The 20,580-nt window shown below is 37.9% G+C and overlaps 1 protein-coding gene across 1 annotated transcript; it reads left to right on the plus strand.

Annotated features, from left to right (window-relative positions):
• The first annotated feature begins 4,407 nt into the window (after window positions 1-4,407).
• Window positions 4,408-20,201, plus strand: PTPN7 (protein tyrosine phosphatase non-receptor type 7). The gene is made up of 10 exons (XM_034415285.3): window positions 4,408-4,477; window positions 4,937-5,159; window positions 11,069-11,252; window positions 12,700-12,784; window positions 14,365-14,441; window positions 14,534-14,671; window positions 15,911-16,021; window positions 17,210-17,367; window positions 17,684-17,797; window positions 19,841-20,201. Exons 2-10 carry the CDS (start codon window positions 5,101-5,103, stop codon window positions 19,932-19,934), a joined length of 1,020 nt encoding a protein of 339 aa, XP_034271176.2. The 5' UTR covers window positions 4,408-4,477; window positions 4,937-5,100; the 3' UTR covers window positions 19,935-20,201.
• The last annotated feature ends 379 nt before the right edge of the window (window positions 20,202-20,580 follow it).

Below are 20,580 nucleotides of genomic sequence, written 5' to 3' on the forward strand. Positions count from 1 at the left end.
TCATGGTTTGGCAGACTTCTTCTACATTGACCTCCCCATTCCATCTCTAAATGTCTCTTTTCTGGTCCAGATACATAGATATATTTTCTCTTTTGTGCAGTTGGCTTCCATGCAAATAAGCACAAGTGATCCAATATTGCATTTGACTTCAATCTTCTGGTTTGATTCCACACATTCACACTAAGCAATCCACATTTGTGTAGTTCCTACCCTGAAATTCATTCCCTTGATTTTTCTCTTTAAAGCAAGCTGAAATAAGGAGCTTCTGTTCTGATCGACCAAACTCAGAAATGATCCCAGGAACAATAAAAGACCCAAGACAGGTCTTGCAAAGGTTTTATTTCTCAAAGAGCGTGCAAAGGCTAGCAGCAGACAAAACAAACATTTTTCAGCCTCTTCCTGTTCCGTCTCCTCTGCTCTTTCTATCTTTTTCAACCATAATGCAAATTTCACTTCCTGTTACTGGTAATTATAATCCAAACTCAAAGAGGGGTTAGGTTTCTCTTTTCCTCCATCCCTTAGAAAGAATCTGAGTCTATAAGTGTATGTGCACGTTGTATTCGATTATTGTGCTGTTGGTTAATGGTATACGAACACTGTGAACTAATCAGTTTCTATCTTGCAGCATTTGAATTTTAGAATAAAGCTCTTTTCAAATCAAACCAGCAGGCAGTTTAAATGTGACTCATTTGTTTAATACTAAGATAATTAGAAAGTCAAAGTTTCATGCATTAAGTAATATTAGAAATGCTCAGCTATTTCTTAAAAGTAAAAATTCTAAGAGATTAGAGAGCAGGTTCCCACAATGTTAAAGTGTTGGTTTATGCTCCATGCAGCATTCCCAAAAGAAAAAAGAGGTTCTTCAAGAGCTTATTTTTAGTTTTCATGAATCATCACTTTGTTTTTTAATTTTTCATGAATCATCACTTTGGTGAAAAATAATGCTCCTTATTCTTCTCACACTTTAATCCAAACAATACAATTTCATTTGCAGAAAAAAACAACCCATTTTTAAATCAGTGTCCATGCAGCTTAGACCGCAGTGCAAAATTGCGCTTAGTCCAGGGTATGATGGTTCATCACTGCACAGCAGTTTCCTTAGGTATATACTGATAGGGGATAATGGGAGTTGTAGTGAATTGTGCTTCGAGAATGTAAGGTTAGGAGAAGCAGTTTTATTCTGCATAGAAAATATATTGGAATCAATTTAGACCACCCCAGTCATTCAGATTCTGGGAGGTATATAAATAAGAACAAACAATCCAGGATTATTGTGAGATTTTCTTCAGGGGGTGTCAAAAAAGTCAAGATGGCAACTATGTAATCAATGCCTTACCCATTTTAATATGTGTCATATGTGAGCTATATAAAGAAGGAGATGGAGCTTAGTGATTTGGTTGCAGCTGCCATCTTGACTTTTTTTGACATCCCAATCATTGTTTCAGGAAAAGTTCAGTTCTGAGTTTTCAAAAACACTCACTGTATTTTGTAGTTTTTTAAAAAATAGATGTGTTTTTTTTTAAAAAAAACTATACAACCAAACTGTAGACAAGAAGGCAAAGCATTTATGTTTAAAAGTCCCAAACATAAATTCATCCTACGTGACAACAAATTACATTGGAGTATATGATATTTGTTTGTTGATAAATATATAATAAAGAATTGCCACCATAGCCTGAGAGTTTGCAACATATTTATGCAAGAATATCCAGTATTCAGCCAATATTTTAAGTAGCAATGTAAACATAATTTGTATATGCTTTTTCAAATGGACTGTTATTAAACCCTTTCAAGCAGTGAGTTTGTGGCATATCATCCAATGAATTTAAAGCAAGCTTATTAGCATTTCCAAATATATGAAATATTGTATTTGTTGACTCAGCAGAAAATCATTAATTAAAATGCAAGAAAACAAAAAACAAGCAGCAGCAGTGGTAGAAAGCTCCCCTTTTTCATCCTCCTTGTTGTTTAGCATGGAAGAAATTATATTCTTAATCTTAATATCTTTCTGGCTTTAGTTGCTAATAGCTCTGGTATGAGTATAAAACAAAACTACTCATTAGGGATGCATGGATACTGACTTCTCTTAATAGATCCTCTTTTTTTAATACTGTTCAGTGCATGTATAACAAAGTTCCAAAATCTGGACAACTATTTTTTTCCAGTTAGAGCTTTTCATTGTTAGGTAAAACAAAATATTTTTATTTAACCGAGTAGCATTTTGATAATTACTAGCTATGAGTTAGATATTTCCAGTCTCTATTCAGAAATGTAAGGGGAGATTGTCAAGGAACAGACTTGCCATCAGTAATCGGTTTAAATGATTCCTGCCCAAAGACTTAATATATGATTGTTATATGATTAAATATGCCTATTTCAATCACCATTACAAATCACGTTTAAATTTAGTTGTATGTTTAACTTGAAGAATGCCATGTTACACAGCATGCAATTCGTTAATCTGCCTATAAACTGACATTTTGGAATTAAAAACTGTTCATTTTTTATTTTTGTAAAAAATATATGTGCAGATTGAAACCTACTTCACTATGTCACTTAGCTGTATATCAAGGAGTTTCACTCAGGGAAAACAATATAATTTTTTATAGATGCAAGATCTCTTCATACAAACTACGAAACCAAAGATTTGTGAATCGACTTTTTAAAAAAATTGTTCAACCAGTGTTTTTTAAATTCAAATTTTAAGAGGTCAGAGAGAATCTTCCCATAATTTTAAATATGCTATGGTCCATAACACCCACAAAATAAAATACAATTAAAAAAAAACAGAGTAGTCTTTTCACATTTTAAATTTACAAAACAAAAAGTTTTCCCCTTTTTCTCAAGTCATAGTTAAGGAAGGGTTTTTCCAATATTCACCTGTTTCTTTTTGAGTTTTTCAGTATTATTAAAGTTGCAGTCAAGGTAGCTGTATAAAATTTCATTTTATAGAAATTAATCTTCTATATGAAAATTGTTTGGAATATAGTCCTCACTTTGAAGCCATTGTCTCTTTGAATGGCTGCCAGTTTCTGGGTGAAGATAACAATTCTCAATGGAAGCTAAACTCTTGAAATTGTCCATCAACAGAAAAATTAGCAGGCATAGCTGATATTACTCTTTCAGGTAAAATTGCCACAGATTATCAACATACAGTAATCAAGGTTAAAGCACAAAAGATCACCATATTTCTCTTTACAAGCAAAGGACTTGATATTTTAAGAATGTCTTTGGACAGTATGATTTGATTATTTTGTTGCCCAAGCTACTGCTCTCTCACATTGCCTCTGATTCATTTGACACTCTTTGAATTCTAGAATTATAATACCTGTAGTTCACCATTAGCTTCATGGGTATCCAATATAAAACTGTTTTCAATTACTGTGATGGTTTTTGTTTCAGACTCTGTTCCTAGCCACTTAAATATACACGGGAGGTTTTCCCAGAATCTTTTGTTAACTTAATTTGAAGATTTTTCACTTTTACTATATATTCAAAATGGGTTGCAAACATTAATATCAAGTCTGGCTGGAAAGATTCCCCAAAATGTTATACAATCCTCTAAAAATATATATATTGTTTAATATATTTTCCAGCACATTTGTCAGCTGAATTTGCCAATGTCCTTTTTAAAGAGATATAGCTTGTTGAAATGCCTATGCTTCATTGCTTAGAATAGAAAGAGGCCTCCTAATAATCATCTGCAACAGATGTGCATTGTGGTATTTTTCAACTGAAACTGTGTTGCCCAATTGCATTACTGCGTAATATTGTACATGGACTTCCTTTGCATTTTTAGGTTATCTAGCTCAGCCTTCTCCAATATAGCATTTTGTAGATCTGTTCAATAACCAGTTGAAATATTCCCAAGTAATCATATGCAGAACATTTTTATACTCAAAAATGCCATGATTTTAAAATTGCTCCAACAAATATAAATTTCTAGGGAATTAAGCCTATCATAGAGGGTAGAGGGAGGATTTCAGAGGGGAGCTATTACTGCAGACTTCACAAGAATCGTATAATTATGAAATCACACACACTAAAAATGCTGCTTATTATGTCACAAAGCTAAATAGCTCATAGTCAGGATTCGTATTTTTGTCAATAGAGTAGCATTATATTCTAGACTGCAATAAGTATACAAAGTGAATTACTACATTCTTGGTCGTAAAAATAACAGAAATATCTTATAATCCTAAAGCAAGAACAGGTAGGGTCTAACCGTCCAGGGCAGCCTTACAAAAGTTCACCAAGAAGCTGAAGGTATCTGTGGAAGGAACTATGAAGTTGTGGCCAGAATGTGTGTGGGTGGCTGTAAGGGTGGAGCAAGAGGAGGAAGTGTCAAAGAGCAACCACCAGCCTCAGAGATAAGGAATTTCCTGTATTCACTTTCTTTTCACTCTGCATGTACATCTCCTAGAACCACAGACTCTGGTTGAAGCCTTAGAGATGATGAAGTTACTGGCAGCATGAGGTGAGAGAGGAATTCATGGGAAAGGACAGGCAGGAGAGAAAATCTCAGTTTAAGGGAATCATTTCTTGGGAATATGAAGATAGGGAACAAAGCTGCAAAATATGCGGCAAAGAACAAACTGCGTAGTATTCCCCCAGCCTTCTTATATCTGGAGCAAAGAATCGATGAAGGGTCTCTTCTGTTCACTGAATCTGCAATAGCCTCAAACAAGGAGTACCCATTTTATTCAGTGGGCTTTTGATTTTCCCCAAACAAGTTTGTTGGGCTGAGTTGCAATTTTTTCTCTCCTTTTGGCTTTTTAATCATTTTTTCAAGAACAATAATCTAAATGGCATCTTCTGAACAAGGCTCTGATGTGTCTAATTTAAATGGGGCTTGCTGTACCTGGGGTTTGGGCATCGGATGATAGAAAGACGGTGAAGTTCTTAGTAATGATCAATTTTCTTGAATGTTTTCTAGGTGCTTTCCCAGGGACATGGATTCATTGAGCATTCTTCCTGTGCTTCCTGGCCTCTCTTACCTAAGTTCAACGAATCCTTGCTAGCAGAGCCCAGTCCTGGCCTGTTCAGCATGTCTGAGAAATCATAGTTTCTGCATGCTGCAGAAAGCAAACAAGGCTGAGAATGGAAAAGGCTACCCACAGCAATCAGGAAGTTAAGAAACATGTGCGCCTGCAAGATCGGTGAGTCAGTAGTACTCCAAGTTCCATGCATAGACTCTGAGATTCTAGATGCAAGTTAAGTACTCTGCTGGTTCTATTAGACAAAATTAAAGTTCTCCGACACTCTGCATAGTTTTGCTGAATCTGGTTATAATAGCTGGGAATTATAGGAATTCTAATAGAGAGCATAAAGCTGGGAATACTGATTAAATAAATTAAAATGGATGCAGGTAGTCCTCAATTTAAGACCAGTCACTTAGCGACCATTCAAAGTTACAATGGAGCCTGAAAATGGGACTTACAACCCAGTTTTGAAATTCCAACATCCACATTTCCCCATCACAGTCACATGACCACATTTTGGGCACCTGGCAACTAGCCTGCATTATGATATGTTTGATGGAAACCGGCATTTACTTTTGGTTTCCGTCAAAACTGGCCCTATAGTGAACAATGGGTTTGCTTAATGACTATAGTGTTCACTTTACAACCACAGTGCTCACTTAATGACTGCTGAAAAAAAGGTCATGTGTCTGATTTAGTCAAATGGTGACCTGCTTTATGACTATCACAACCTACGACCAATACTTACAAGTCGAGAACTACCTGAACATTTAGGGAAGAAGACTGTTATAGAGTTCATTCACAAAGCACAAAGTTATGCTAACAAACCATATGCTTCACTATGGTTTGTTGAATAGGTCTCAGTTAGCTAGTTTCATACATGCTACTAAGCATGCCAGCTGTAGTGGCTAGTTTACACATGAATGTAAATTAGCATATTAAAACCAGTTTCCGTAAGCAGTTTAATCAAGACCAGGCGGCATTCAACAGTATGTACTTCTATTTGTGGTGAGGTAGAGTTTTGTTTTGCTTTATTTTAATTTATCACTGTGTTGGCATAAAGTGGCTTGACATGGGTTCTTCAGATCTGTGCTCCTAATACCTCTGTAGTCAAAGTCCTGGGGACCTGCTGCGTATTTAAGTATTTCTTCAGTGCTGTGATTGATTTAGCTTCTCTTCTTCCCAGTGAAGTCAATGACAATGTTCCATTAAATATTAGATGAAATATTGTTGATCATTAATAAAGGCAGTAGTTGAAACTTCATTCCTGGCAACCCATCTGATTAGGTGGGGGAGCTAATAATTCTAAAGGAGATAATTCAACAAAAGCACGAATATTTGGGTGTTGACGACACCCAGTTCTAATAAGGAATCTTTGAATATTAACTAATGTGTTATTAAGTTGAATGAGTGAGTAGAAGCTAAAATTACATCCAGATATGCTAGAAGTGAGAAGCTATTGGTAAGGAGAAAAATCTTTGGCGAACAGAAGTGAAGCCTATTCTGGATAGGACTGTACTCCTCAGACACAGCAGATTCAAGATTTGAGAGTTTTCTTTGACTGCCTAACTATTACTGTATTTGCGGTTCAGAGCATGTTAGCACAACTGTGACTGATGTGCTGCTAAACCAGTTTTGTGTAGTGGTTAAGATGCTGGAGTAAAAACCAGGAGACTATGAGTTTTTCTAGCCCCACTTTAAGAAAGCCAGCTGAGTGACTTTGGGCCTGCCACTCTTTCTTAGCCCAACCCACTTCACAGGCCTATTGGTATGTGGAAAATAGAAGGAGGAAGGAATTATGTATGATCACCTTGAGTTTCTTATAAAACATAATAAAGGACATAGAAAAAAAAATCTAATAAATAAATAAAATAAAATTCCTGAGCAGACCTTTTAGCAGATATCCATGCCTTGGCTACTTAACTACACTTTCTACAGAGGCTCCCTGGAAAATTGTCCAGAAATTGCAGCTGGTGTAAAAAATGTACTATTGTATTGTTAACTATGGGAATTATATGATGCCTGTATACTGAAAAATCTGGATATATTTTAAGTTGGTGTTGACAATTAAAATACTAATCACCTTAGGACAGGGGTCTCCAAACTTGGCAGCAAAGCTGGCTGAGGAACTCTGGGAGTTGACATCCACAAGTCTTAAAGGTGCCAGGTTTGGAGACCCCTGCCTTAGGATCTGTCATGATGAACAGGACTAGTTATTTCAATCAGCAGCAGAAGTCTTTTCAAAATGCTTCTGCTGCCACAAGGTCTGTCTGATAAGTGGGAGAAGACCTTCTCTTTCGTGGCTCCTATCTGTGCAATGCCCTCCTTATGGTATTGCATTTAACCTCCACTCTTTTAATGTTCATAAAATGTCAAAACTGCATCTTTTTGTTTAAAGTAATTTTTTCCATCCTTTGCTAATGTAAGACCTCCCATGCAGACATTCTAGGTTTGAGTGAGGAAGAAACCCTTGGAGCAGGGGTGAAATCCAACAGGTTCTGGACAACTGGTAGTGGAAATTTTGAGTAGTTCGGAGAACCTGTAGCGGAAATTTTGAGAAGTTTGGAGAACCGGCAAATACCACCTCTGGCTGGTCCCAGAGTGGGGTGGGAATGGAGATTTTGCAGTATCCTTCCCCTGTCACGCCCACCAAGCCACGCCCACAGAACCGGTAGTAAAAAAAATTGGATTTCACCACTGCCTTGGAGGTTTTAATGATTTACTAGACTATGCTTGGTTATTGCAAGTCTCCCTGCTACTGTCCGATTGGTGAACTCTTGAGTCTCTTTGGCCATTTTTGTATAGTTTGTATAGTTGCCAGATGCACCAGATACTTGATTGTCACTGAGCAAGGTTGTTCTGACATACTGTAGAACAGTGGTGGGTTGCCCCTGGTTCGGACCAGTAGTAAAACCGGTGGGAGGCTCTGCCCACTGACCCCGACGTCATCAGGATGCTTCTGTGCGCGTGGCCCTGAACTGGTAGTAAAGGTAAGTAGAACCCATCCCTGCTGTAGGATACTGACTTTCTGGAAGATTGATTTTAGATCTGCCAGAAGGTTGGTCTTCCCAGTGAGATACAAATCAAAGACCAAATGACTTTGCTTTTAAGGTGAGCCACCAGTTTAAGACATCTCATAACAAGAGAATTCTCACTGGCCTCATCTCTGAGCACCACTGTCCTCCTAATAGCAGGCATTATTGCAGAGAATTTGCACAAATGGCTTTAGGCATTACTGTATAGATGCATCCAATTACTAGCAGGCCTGAAGAATAACTTCTGTCTTCTTGCAGTTTTGCCAGCAAAGAGGGACAGAAGCTTTAAAACATGTTTCCATTTACACACTGGAGGCAAATAAATAAACTTTCAAATCAAAATAGAAATGTTTGCTGCATATTTTGCTCCTGTGAAGAACATTAATTGGAGAGACATGCTTTTCTTTTCTTTTCTTTTCTTTTCTTTTCTTTTCTTTTCTTTTCTTTTCTTTTCTTTTCTTTTCTTTTCTTTTCTTTTCTTTTCTTTTCTTTTTACCACAGCTCAAAGAGTATAGGAGAGCGTCATCTTGTTTGCATATTTAATCAATGTTATGAAGTTAAAAAGACTTAAGTGTGTGGATTTGTAGAACTCTCTGACTCACTTATAACGGACAGGATTGAGTGTTCTTTATATATTCAGCCACCCTGGAAGAAGGCTGTTGAGAGAACATGACATAACCCTGGAAATATTGAAGGCCTCCAGGAGTGAAGGCCTCTAACTATGCAAGTCTAACTAACTATGCAGGTTAGCATAGCTTTGGAGCAGGTAGTTTCTAGGCTGCAGAAATCTGCAGATGTTCTAGCTAATTCAACAGCCAATAGATATCCAGTAAAAGTGACAGTTTACATGCAAATATTGGGGAAAAGTTCATGCCCCAAGAAATTTTTAGCAACATACGTTAGAGATATTCTGGCAAAAATCATTTTGCAAAAGCGTGTGCAGTAAAGCAAGACCTAGTCAGTAGAGAAAAAGATATAAACATATTATCTGTGGGGTCATTATATTCAGAATATCAGATACGCTAAATAAATTGAACCGTTTGCTGCATGTTAGTATAATTGTACTTAGGCAACCTATGACCTGTTGGATCATCATTTCAGAGATAATTGCTTACCAAAAACAGAGAAAGGGGAGCAAAAAAGCAGTGGAAGATAGAGTGATTTCCAATTTACTTCTGGCTTTCCTTGTTAGAAGCTGCCAGAGAGCATTGAAAATAACAATCGTATGATTGTGGCTGAGTGTGGCAGAGAAGCAGTGCAGCAACACTAAAATGGCTAAAACACTATCAAATTTCAATCCCATGGTAGTCATGGGTCCTGGCTTTTGGATGGATTCTTAAATTACCTCATTTGAGCTATGTTGATTCAATAGTTTTTACCTTATGATGCACTGTTTGCCCAATTGAAGATTACAAACAATCAAACAGATATGAGAGAGTTAGTACCGTAGTATATAGATGTTCTTCCTCAACAAATAACAAAAACAGTGCCAAGACTGATATCAAAGACACATCTTTTGGTGACCGTGTAGTGGCTGATGCAGCATATATTAAATCAGAACTGTAACCATGTCATCATCTGGCACATCAAAAGCACATGTTTAATCTGTTATATATTGTCCAGGCTTGAAGATGTGGACCGAGCAGTTAATAGCAGTCCACAATATCAGCTCCTCCAGCATAACAGTGGAACAGAACCTATGCTTCTGCATGAAATTCTGAATTATCTTGAAGTTGCTAAAGATCTTTGAGATAAGATGATTCATTTGTGGAGGATTATTATTATTTAAAAGCCACGAAAAACAACCAGTATCCAGAAATATTAGACTTGGAGGATTCGTTCTCTGCTAGAATTATTGCCAGGGTAAACTCTTCATTTGCATGACATGGGATTGACCTTGCCTCTTTTGCAAATCAAGCAAGGAATTTAAACACAAATGGGGCTTTGAGGACATCATTCTAGTCCTACTTATTCCAGTTTGATGGTCCAGAATTAAAAATAATCCAGACAGTGAAAATGACACACACACAAAAAAGCTCTCCTAGATGGTACTGATACACACATTGCATAACTTCACTTGATGAAACAGTAGTGATGGGGGTTCCTTTTGCTGCCCCAAGGTTGTTGCCCTTCCTCCTGAGATTCCAAAGGAATGACATTCTTGCTTAGGATCTTTGCAATATCACTAAAGTAGCAATATGACCAAGGTAGAATTTCTCTCTCATCTCTGAGGATAGATGAATGAGTTAGATTCCAGGTTCTATTGTTCAGAAGAGAGAGTCTTATGTAGTGGAGATTCAACAAGATAAGAGAAATCAAAGGAATCAAAGGCATCTTAAGGTAACTGCATCTCCCAGAATTGGCACAGAAAGACCAGAAGATGTGTTTCAACACACACCTTCTGCAAATAATTTATTTATCTGAAAGTCAGACAACTCATTTCGTTACTGCACAAACACAAAGTGGGCAATAGTGAAGCCATTGTATAATTTTCAATAACCAGGCCAGGATTAAGCCACTACAGTTTGAGTTGCTGAGCACCCTGCATCATGCAAATCAGAAGCTTGATGCAAATATATATATATTTGCAGAAAGACTTGAAATGGCTCTTCTGGCAAAGCACTAAGGCCAGCCAGAGCAGAAGTCCTGTGGTGGCAACTGGAGTTTGCTTTCCAATTGATAGGTGATGTAGGATGGGAAGGGAAAAGATGGCAGGGTTTCTGCCAACTGTTGCTCTGAAACTACCTGTCATTACAGTGTATGCAGGCAGCAATCCTAATCTGCCCCAATGCTGAGTCATGGTAAGGGATATGGGGGCAGTGCTTCTCATACTGGAATACTTTCTTCCTGGTTTAGGAGGAAAATAAATGGGTGTGGTTAATAGAGATAGGGATGAATATTGATTCAGGCCAAATTATTTTGATAACAACAATATTTTTGTGATATTCAGCACAACAACCTCATTTTGTCAACAGAGGCACTCTACTCCTATAGCATAGGCTGCTTTCTCTAGTTTGATGATTTGTAACTTCAGGGTTTTTTGTCTTGCAGAAGGGGCTCCAATGTGTCATTGGTGTTAGACATGAGTTCTCTGAGCAACACTGAACCCATTGTGCAAATCTCCACTCCTAGAGATGTCACAGTGCAGTTTTTGAACACTGCCAGTCATGTCCTAACACAGAAGATGCTCCAGGAATGGAGCTGCAATCTGGAAGAGCTTCAAGAGGAATTTGCGGTGAGATTCTCAAAACTGCCTACCAACTGCCTGATTGGATTCCAGTTTAAGCTCCTCCAGTACCTCAATTCCTGCTCCCCCATGTCATTCCCAGTATTATTTATTTATTTATTTTATTATATTTTTATACCACCCTTCTCCCGAAGGACTCAGGGCGGTGAACAGCCATAATAAAACAATATACAAGACAAATTTAAAAACCATATTAAAATAATTCAATTTTGGCCGAATTTAAAATTCCCATTCTAAAACCCTTATAAAACCATATTAAAAACCCATATTTAAAACCCGATTAAAATTATTGTCCCATCAGACCGGCTTGTTGGAATAACAGGGTCTTCAGTGCACGACGGAAGGCACGGAGGTCGGGGATCCTTTGTATATCCAGGGGCAATTCGTTCCATAGGGCAGGAGCCCCCACAGAGAAGGCTCTTCCCCTGGGAGTCATCAGTCGACATTGTTTGGCCTATGGCACCCTGAGGAGGCCCTCTCTGTGGGAGCATATCAGTTGGTGGATGAGTGACAGGATGAAATAGCCTTTTTCCTAGGCTAGAGATAGCTGGTAGAGAGGTATGAGACCTGTAGATCTCTCTCAGGCAGCTGCAGAAGCGTCCTGCTTTTGTCAAAATAATTAAAGCACCTTGAGAGCATGTGTGCAGTCCTGTTGCACATACAAAATGGGTAGAACTTGCAGCATAATGGTGCAATGCTGCTTTTGTCATTCTGACCCCCCTTTCTCCCTCCGTCCCTCCCTCCCTCCGTCCCTCCCTCCCTCCTTCCCCCCCCTCTCTCTCTCTCTCACACACACACACACACACTCACACACACAAAGCAACTATGCTCTGCTGTGCCCTCACATGTGGTTTGAACATCAAGTAATGCATGTAGGGCAGATAGTTTGCCAGGGCAGGAATACTGATTATGTTAAAAACCAATTACCACTTAGTACCAAGCTTAAGTAATATAAAGCAAAGTGTCTTTAAGCTGAGGGAATTGTAGGAAAAGGAAATACTGGATTGAACTGCAATGGATATAAAAAAAATCACAGAGGAGAATCAGCTGCTTAAAGTAGACAGTAAAAATTGCTGTCTGGGCTGAGAATCTGAGCAGTTTCTTTTGGTGCCTACCTACTTTTTCCAGTGGAACTCTGGCATGCCATTCAGGTGTCAAGTTTGACTTTGAATATCACTGTCCTGATTTAAACTGAGGCTGAATTAGTATAGGATCTGGTTGGTCGTGGGTCTTAGACCGCAGCATCTGAGCAGAGCTGAAATGTAATTCTGAGTTATAAATTTTTCCCCACCTCCTTTCTGCTGAGCTCTCCTTGTTGGGAAGGCGGGATTGGGAAATTGCATACTTGACAAGATAAAAGACACTGATGATATTGTTTCCAATTCTCTGGGTACCATTCAAAAGGGAAATTAATTCAGCAATTCCTCCTTAACAGAAAATCCCCTCAAACTTCATCACTCCAGAAGAACTCAACATTCTTGGCCGGGCAGCGAAGGATAGATATAAATCCATTCTACCAAGTATGTTTACTTTGCAATCATATTTAAACAGGAAGAAACTGGGATTGGGAAAGAAAAACAAAGAATGTTGAGTTTTGGCTCCAGATTTATATTGCATAACGTACTGCAGAGTGTGGTTTCTATAACACTGGCAGATCCCTGTTTTCAGTAGGATCGCCTGTCAAGTGTGTTGAGGTTGCATGGCTCAGAGTCTGAAGATGTCATTAATATCAGCAGGGAACATAGCTGATATTAGCCAATGTTTCATGTCAGCCAATGTTTCTATACCAGGTGATAAAATTCCTATTTTAGATTTCAGAAAATAGTTTTCAATCTGCTGAATAAAATGACAAAAAGCATATCTTCAGCAGGATAGGCATTTGGAGATCTCTGAGGGGGTCAATATATCATACTGGGTGGAAAGTCTGGAATGTTAATCCAAACAGTTCTGAAGAATGCTTGGTTGGATAAATGGAATGTAGAGTACTGAACTGGAGAAATTTGCCACGCATGAAACATGACTATAGAACATGAAATAGTTACAAAGGGTACTTCTGGATGGAGGACTCCTAGAGCTACCAGTTAACTGTATCATCCATTCCTTGGGTACAAAATATTAAAGAAATGTTGTGGAAACATGGAAAGGTGCTAAGTAATAGAAGACGATATATTCAAGGGCTCCAGTAGAATTCCATGAATGAGACAGAATGATTGTGCAATAAACATTTCATTGGAAATTGGAAGCACAATTTCTCTCTAGTGGGATATCTCAGTGAAAAAAAGGAAAGAAAAGAATGCCGTGAATTCTTCAATAGAATGTAAAAATTGAAATATAGGTATAATAAAACAATATCTTTCATATTCAGATATTTTTGAGCCTTGTGTACTATTTTTGACCATGTTGTAGCTTCTTTCCTTTCAGTTACAGGGAATAAAAAATTATTTATTGCTCTGAGAAGAACCGAATGCTGAAACTGTTGTAAATTGTAGAACAGCCAATCCACTCTAAAAATTTTGAGCTTCTGCTCCCATTATCTCCAGGCTTGGCTGGGTGGAAATTATGTGAAGTAAAGTCCAAGTTACCAGGATGGTTGGGGAAGACTACTTTTAAAGCTGTGATGTGATAAAATGCAAAAATTCCTACACATACGTAAGAATTTCTTGCTGATGCTATTATTCTTGCACAAGACTGTAAAGGAGAATATAATTTAATGTGAAATAAGATGAATAAAATTCCCAGTTGGGCCACTTTGTTGTGGGATGCACATTGCTCCAGATTTAGGAGAAATAAAATAATATATTTGTTTACTTCTGAGGGGAACTATAGAAACTCAAGGCACAGGGGAAAAGCCAGGCATTTAGCTACTGGACTTTTTATTTTTGTCATCCTTGTTTTAAAATATAATCCCTTTTATACTCCTATTTTGAGATTATAACTGTATATTTATAATGAAAAGTGGGTGAAATAAGAGCCCCAAACCAAACTGATAGGAAACCAGAAAGATTTCAAAACCACTTTTCTGTGGAATAGTTTGGCCCAACTGATAGTAAATGCTATATTAAGCCTTTAGCTATCTCATCTAACTAAAATGTTCCTCTAGATCCCCAGAGCCGTGTCTGTCTCAAGAGAGTTAACAGCCAAGAAGAGGAGTCTTACATAAATGCAAATTACATCCGGGTGAGCCAGAGAATTATCTAGAGGTGAGAATAACAAAGCTGGTGGCTCCGGTGGCTCTTGTTCATAGTTGTTATTTCTTTCCCATTGTCTAGGGTTATGCTAGCCAGAAGAAGGCCTATATTGCCACACAGGGACCCATGCTAAATACAGTCAATGACTTCTGGACAATGGTGTGGCAAGAAGAAACTCCACTCATAGTTATGCTCACCAAACTCAAAGAAAGGAAAGAGGTATTGTTGTAGAGATGTATATCAATTCTGATTAATGAGAAGGTTCAAAGTTTCCTGTGTTTATCTTGGGTTCTGTGTCCTTTGGAAGAGATTTCTGGAGATCAATGCCGTTGCTATAGTATAACATCTGTACATAGTCATACGTAAGTCAGCAAAATATTCAGAAACCTAATAAAGGATAGCCACCTATAGCCATAGTAAAATTGTGGCATACTGTGGCTATTCTAGAGGAACACATAATGCTATTATATTTTCTGCAAGATTTCAGTTTCAAGATTTGTGACATTCTGGAATATTTTCTTCTCATGGAGTAATGAGGCTATCTTTACGAATTTAAATGAATTGAATGAAATGCTTATGCACTGTCTTTTAACTCAGAGATCCTAAAACTCCAGTTTCAGGCCAAATTTGCCTCACTAAATGTCCCCTTCTGGCCTATGAGCTTATAAAGCAGTCCTTCTGCTACTCTAAAGCTCCACTCTTTGCAAACCCTCACAGATAAGCTGCCATTTCAAAGTCATATTTTGAAGCTGCTTTCCTACTAATCCTTCCCCCCCCAAGTTCCTTGTGCTTTGCTTTCTCTTAGTTTCAACTAATGACTTCTAGAGCAGAACTGCTACAAAGCACTAAGGGCATTTTATAGTGGTTTCTCCTTTGCAGATGGATGATACCTCTGCATGAAGTTTTGAAAGTTGTTGGGTGAGACTTTGGGAAAGAGTTTTGGTATCACCTACTGATGTGCAGGAAGGTTGCTTATTTATAAACCTATTGCTTATTGTTTAACATATTGCTAAAAAAGGGCCCTGCATGTGCTCTTGTTTAGAAATAAAAAAACCACAAAGGAGTTTATCATCTGGCAAAGGTGCAGAGATTGTCGCCTTATTATATCTGGAAGCTTTGTTAGCCAGCACAAATCTCTGCAGACCTAATGAATACAAATGTGGTGGCAAGGGAGTATTAATAGCTACATCTCAAGGGTATTTTTTAAGTCTAAGATTTTCCTAAGCCTTTTCTTTCCATAAGGAAGCTTTAGAAAATGCATTAAAAACTCACATGTGGGGTTTTTGAGCCTCAGCGAGCTTGGTACTGTTTGCTTTGTAGAACCACTCCTGCAGCCCATTTGCTATGGGGGAATAGGTCTGTGAATGTTAGGTCTAATTTCCACTTTTCTTGGGGATTTAGAGTCAGCCACTTGGTTGACATCTTTATGGATGAGGATCCCTACCTTTATAATTTCAGAAATGTATCTGTTACTGGCCTGAAAGAGAAGCATCCTATGGACCATTTAGAATTCAAGTCCAAGACATTTGGGAATGTGATGACTACACCATTCGTAGCTTTTCCCTGCAGGTATAATTTTTTTTATTGAGCTCTGGCAAGATGATTTCCCTGCACAGTTCACCCTTCCCTCCAAGGGTGAACTGTGCAAGTACTGTCAAAACCTGCCCCTTAAGTTAAACTGCTATACATTTTGTTTTTCTTAATGAACCATTTATTTTGAATTATTTTTCATGATTCTTGCTTTGGGCTTTGTTACTTTTATTATATTTTTTATTATATATTGATTATATGTATGTGTATGTGTATGTGTATGTATGTATGTATGTGTATATAAGGTAAAGGTAAAGGTTCCCCTCGCACATATGTGCTAGTCATTCCCAACTCTAGGGCCAGTGCTCATCTCTGTTTCAAAGCTGAAGAGCCAGTGCTGTCCGAAGATGTCTCAGTCGTCATGTGGCCGGCATGACTAAATGCCAAAGGCGCACGGAACGCTGTTATCTTCCCACCAAAGGTGGTCCCTATTTTTCTACTTGCATTTTTTATGTGCTTTCGAACTGCTAGGTTGGCAGAAGCTGGGACAAGTAACGGGAGCTCACCCCGTTATGCGGAACTCAGGATTCGAACCGCTGAACTGCTGAACTTTTGATCGATAAGCTCAGCGTCTTAGCCACTGAGCCACCACATCTCTTTATGTGTGTGGCTAAAGAGAAATACACATAAAGCCTACGAAAAGGAAAGAAAACATATATATATATATGTATGTATGTATGTATGTATGTATATATATGTGTATGTATATGTATATGTATATGTACATATATACATGTATGTATATATGGTACCAAAATGATAGTACCATTTTGGCTGTATAAAAAATTCATTTCTGATACTTATTAGTGTATATGAATGGACTGGGCACAAAACTTTATCTGGATTATTTCTATTTTATTTTCTACATGTAGACAAAATATTCCCTTTCATTTAATATCCCATTTAATTTTTATTCTATCTATAATTATTAATGACCATTTCATTGAGCATTTCATTGTCTCACTTAGTTGTCATAAGGCTATTGTGAGGAAGGGAGGTGTTTTCTCCTCAGGACTTTTGTCTCCTTAAAGATATTTGTATAGCTGTAAGTTTTGGAATTCCAATAAGCACCTTGATACTTTCTCTCTTGGATAGATGCAACCACATATATGTGAATACTTGAAAGAGTAAAAGTAATGCTATCTTGTATTTCATCATGATTTTTAGTTCAAAGACGAATGTCGCACTGTGAAACACATTGTTTTCTCATCCTGGCCAGACCAGAGGACACCAGAATCAGCCAAGATGCTCTTGCATTTGATTCTTGAGGTGGAGAAAATTCTGAAGGCTGCCCAAAACAAGGGACCAATTGTTGTGCACTGTAGGTGAGAAATTCTTCTTGTAGCTCCATTGTATTGATGGATGCCCAAGGATGCTGGTTTTGCACTTCTATTTGAAATCTCCATTCTGAAAGGATGCAGCTACAGATCTAGCAAATACTTCTCTCTGTAAAATTCTGTACTTATAGACACTGGTGAAACAGGCAAACTGTTTTTCCCAGAAACCTCTAGGTTTCAGTGTATAAGAGATGGAATTAGGCAAACCTACTTGATTGGAAGGGGATGGACAGATATATTTCTACCCCTTTCTGCTTCATAGCACCAAAGATGCAATCTGACATGAAGTTGTTGCTTTATTTAGTGCAGGCATTGGACGGACAGGCTGTTTTATTGCTACTCAGATTGGATGCCAGCAACTAAAGGACAAAGGAGAAGTAGATATTTTGGGAATTGTCTGCCAGCTACGCATAGACAGGTATGGATGAAGAGCGGTTATATAGGCCAAATTCTGAGACTATTTAATGAAAAACTGAAAGAGTCTCTAGTTAGCTTGTCTTTTTGTTTTGTATATATATTATCCACTTAACAATATTCTCTAATCAAGTTAAATGTATTGAAACTTCTACATCTTCTATAGTATATTGAAGCTGCCTGGAAGCATCTTGATAAATGTACTTTCCTAAATGCTGAACGTAATGATATGAACTGATATGAACGTAATTAAATTAGTTGGTTAAGTATTCAAGCAAAATCACAGCAGTCATTAATACTTTGGTAACAAGTCAGTTTATGGTGAGACATGTATCCCAGGCATGTTCATAGGAAACATAATTGTCTTATTCTGCAAAGGCACCAACCAAATTATACCCAGTAATAACCTCATTTCTGTATTGTTATATTACATTTAATCTCCAGTTCTATATAGACTTGTGATAAATCAAGTAACCTACCAAGCCTCATTAAAATTATTTAAATGTAACACTTGTGGTAAAATGTTATAACTGTAAATGTGATACAAGCATGTATGACAATGTGACATACATTATTGGTGCTACTTGTACTGTGCTTCATCAGGACATCATGGACCAAAATGTACTGTATAGTGCCAAGAAATGTATACAAATATTTATATATCAAATATATTAAAGAATGCATTCTTTATTAATGAAGGCGAATATACATGTCTCGGGATAATGTTGTAGGATCCAATCTGGGTTGGTCACCAGGACCAGAGGATTTGTCTTCCGAGCTTTTGAACTCGTGCTAGAGCTCATCTTTAAGGAACTTCTAGAAGTTCCCTGAAGATGGGTTCTAGCACGAATCCGAAAGCTCAGAAGACAAATCCTTTGGTCCCGGTGACCAACCCAGATTGGATCCTGCAGTGCACTCTTTAGTTCTATATTGGGATATGTCCAGAGGCGGGTTCTACTTACCTTTACTACCAGTTTGCAGCAGGGCCACGTGCTCACGCTTGCTTCCCTCGCGCGTGCGCAGAAGCATTTTGATGATATCGGGGTTGGTGGGCGGAGCCTCCCACCGGTTTTACTACCGGTTCTATAGAACTGGTGCGAACCGGGGGCAACCCACCACCGGACATGTCTAAAGGTTAAGAGCACAGCCAGAGATCCAAGTGTTTGTGTTATTTATCAACTTCAGTATCTAAATAAGTGTAGTCTATGGTATAAATCAGGGGTGAAATCCAGAAAGTTCTGGAGAACTGGTAGCGGAAATTTTGAGTAGTTCGGGGAACCGGCAAATACCACCTCTGGCTGGCCCCAGAGTGGGATGGGAATGGGGATTTTGCAGTATCCTTCCCCTGCCATGCCCACCAAGCCACACCACACCACACCACACCACATCCACCAAGCCACACCCACAGAACCGGTAGTAAAAAAATTTGGATTTCACCACTGGTATGAATAAAGTACATGCAAAAAACAATACAACATCTATCCACAGTATTACTAATAGCCTGGAGCAATATGACTTTACAAGCAATACAGGGAATATTGTCTATCAGGTAAAATTTTTAAAAATAGTTCCTGATGTATATAATATAATATAAATATAATATAAATGGATCATGTCAACTCTTCAGTTTGCTCTTCCAGGGAGCTACCTGTATATCTAAGTGCCACTCATAGCTATATTAATAAGCTTTGAGTGAAATATGATTTTGACCTGATAAATATTTTCAGCAATTAATTGAATGACTCTTCCCAGTATTTAATAATGCCATTTTAATTTGATTTAAGACGTTTTAAAGGTCATAGTTTCAGTCCTCATTATTTAATCTGTACTGTAGATGTTTTATTTTGCAAGATTTTTTGCAATTTCTTGAACATGCATTTGTGATTGAATTGTTTTGCAAAGTATATGTAATTCTCAACCTGCTTTGTAAGCTGTTCTGCTATGGTCTGCAAAAATTGTAAATGATCTAAGATTGCCACTGTTTGCAAAACAAATGTATTGTCCTTCCCAGTGCCTGTATATTTAAATAGATTTTCTTTGCTTGCAGAGGTGGAATGATACAAACCAGTGAACAATACCAGTTTGTCCATCATATACTTGCTATGTATGCCTCACAGCTTTCCGAGTTTACAGACAACTAATCCATCATGCTGTGGTAGCAAGAGGAACTGTTTATATCTTGACACTTTGCTTGGAGAGCCTTTTTGTGATAGCAAGATAGTAAAGTATTTATATGTCAGCCACTTGAAATACATAGCTCAAACAAGAACTATTAGGTTGTTGGTTTTATATAAAAGGAATTTAGCTGGATGTAGAGTTTTAATTTCATTTTTTAATGTTTTGAACTTCCTGTGTATGTTTTGTAAACATAATATTCATTTCAAGTTCATTAAAAATACTGTTGTGTTACACACACACACACACACACACACACACACACACACACAAAGAGAGAGAGAGAGAGAGAGGGAGAGAGAGAGAGAGAGAGAGAGAGAGAGAGAGAGAGAGAGGGAGGGAGGGAGAGAGAGGGGGGGGAGCTGTACACCTCAATCCTGGACTGGCCAAGTTATGTTGTTAAGGTCTTTTCCCAGGGTCTGGAGGCTGTGGAAATTCTGGATGGGAAGCAAAAGGCTCAAGCTTGATTCTGACAATGATGAATGGTTATGGTTTTGGATCGCTTGAGACCAGTGGCATCCATCTTGAGTCATGAATAAGCTTGCAGTTTTCCCTTCAGAACTGATACACAATATGGAGGTATTCTTAAACTCACATCTCCTACTTAAGGAG

This window comes from Pantherophis guttatus, chromosome 3 (assembly GCF_059756535.1).
Source record: "Pantherophis guttatus breed Tessera chromosome 3, ASM5975653v1, whole genome shotgun sequence".
NCBI classification, from domain to species: domain Eukaryota; kingdom Metazoa; phylum Chordata; class Lepidosauria; order Squamata; family Colubridae; genus Pantherophis; species Pantherophis guttatus.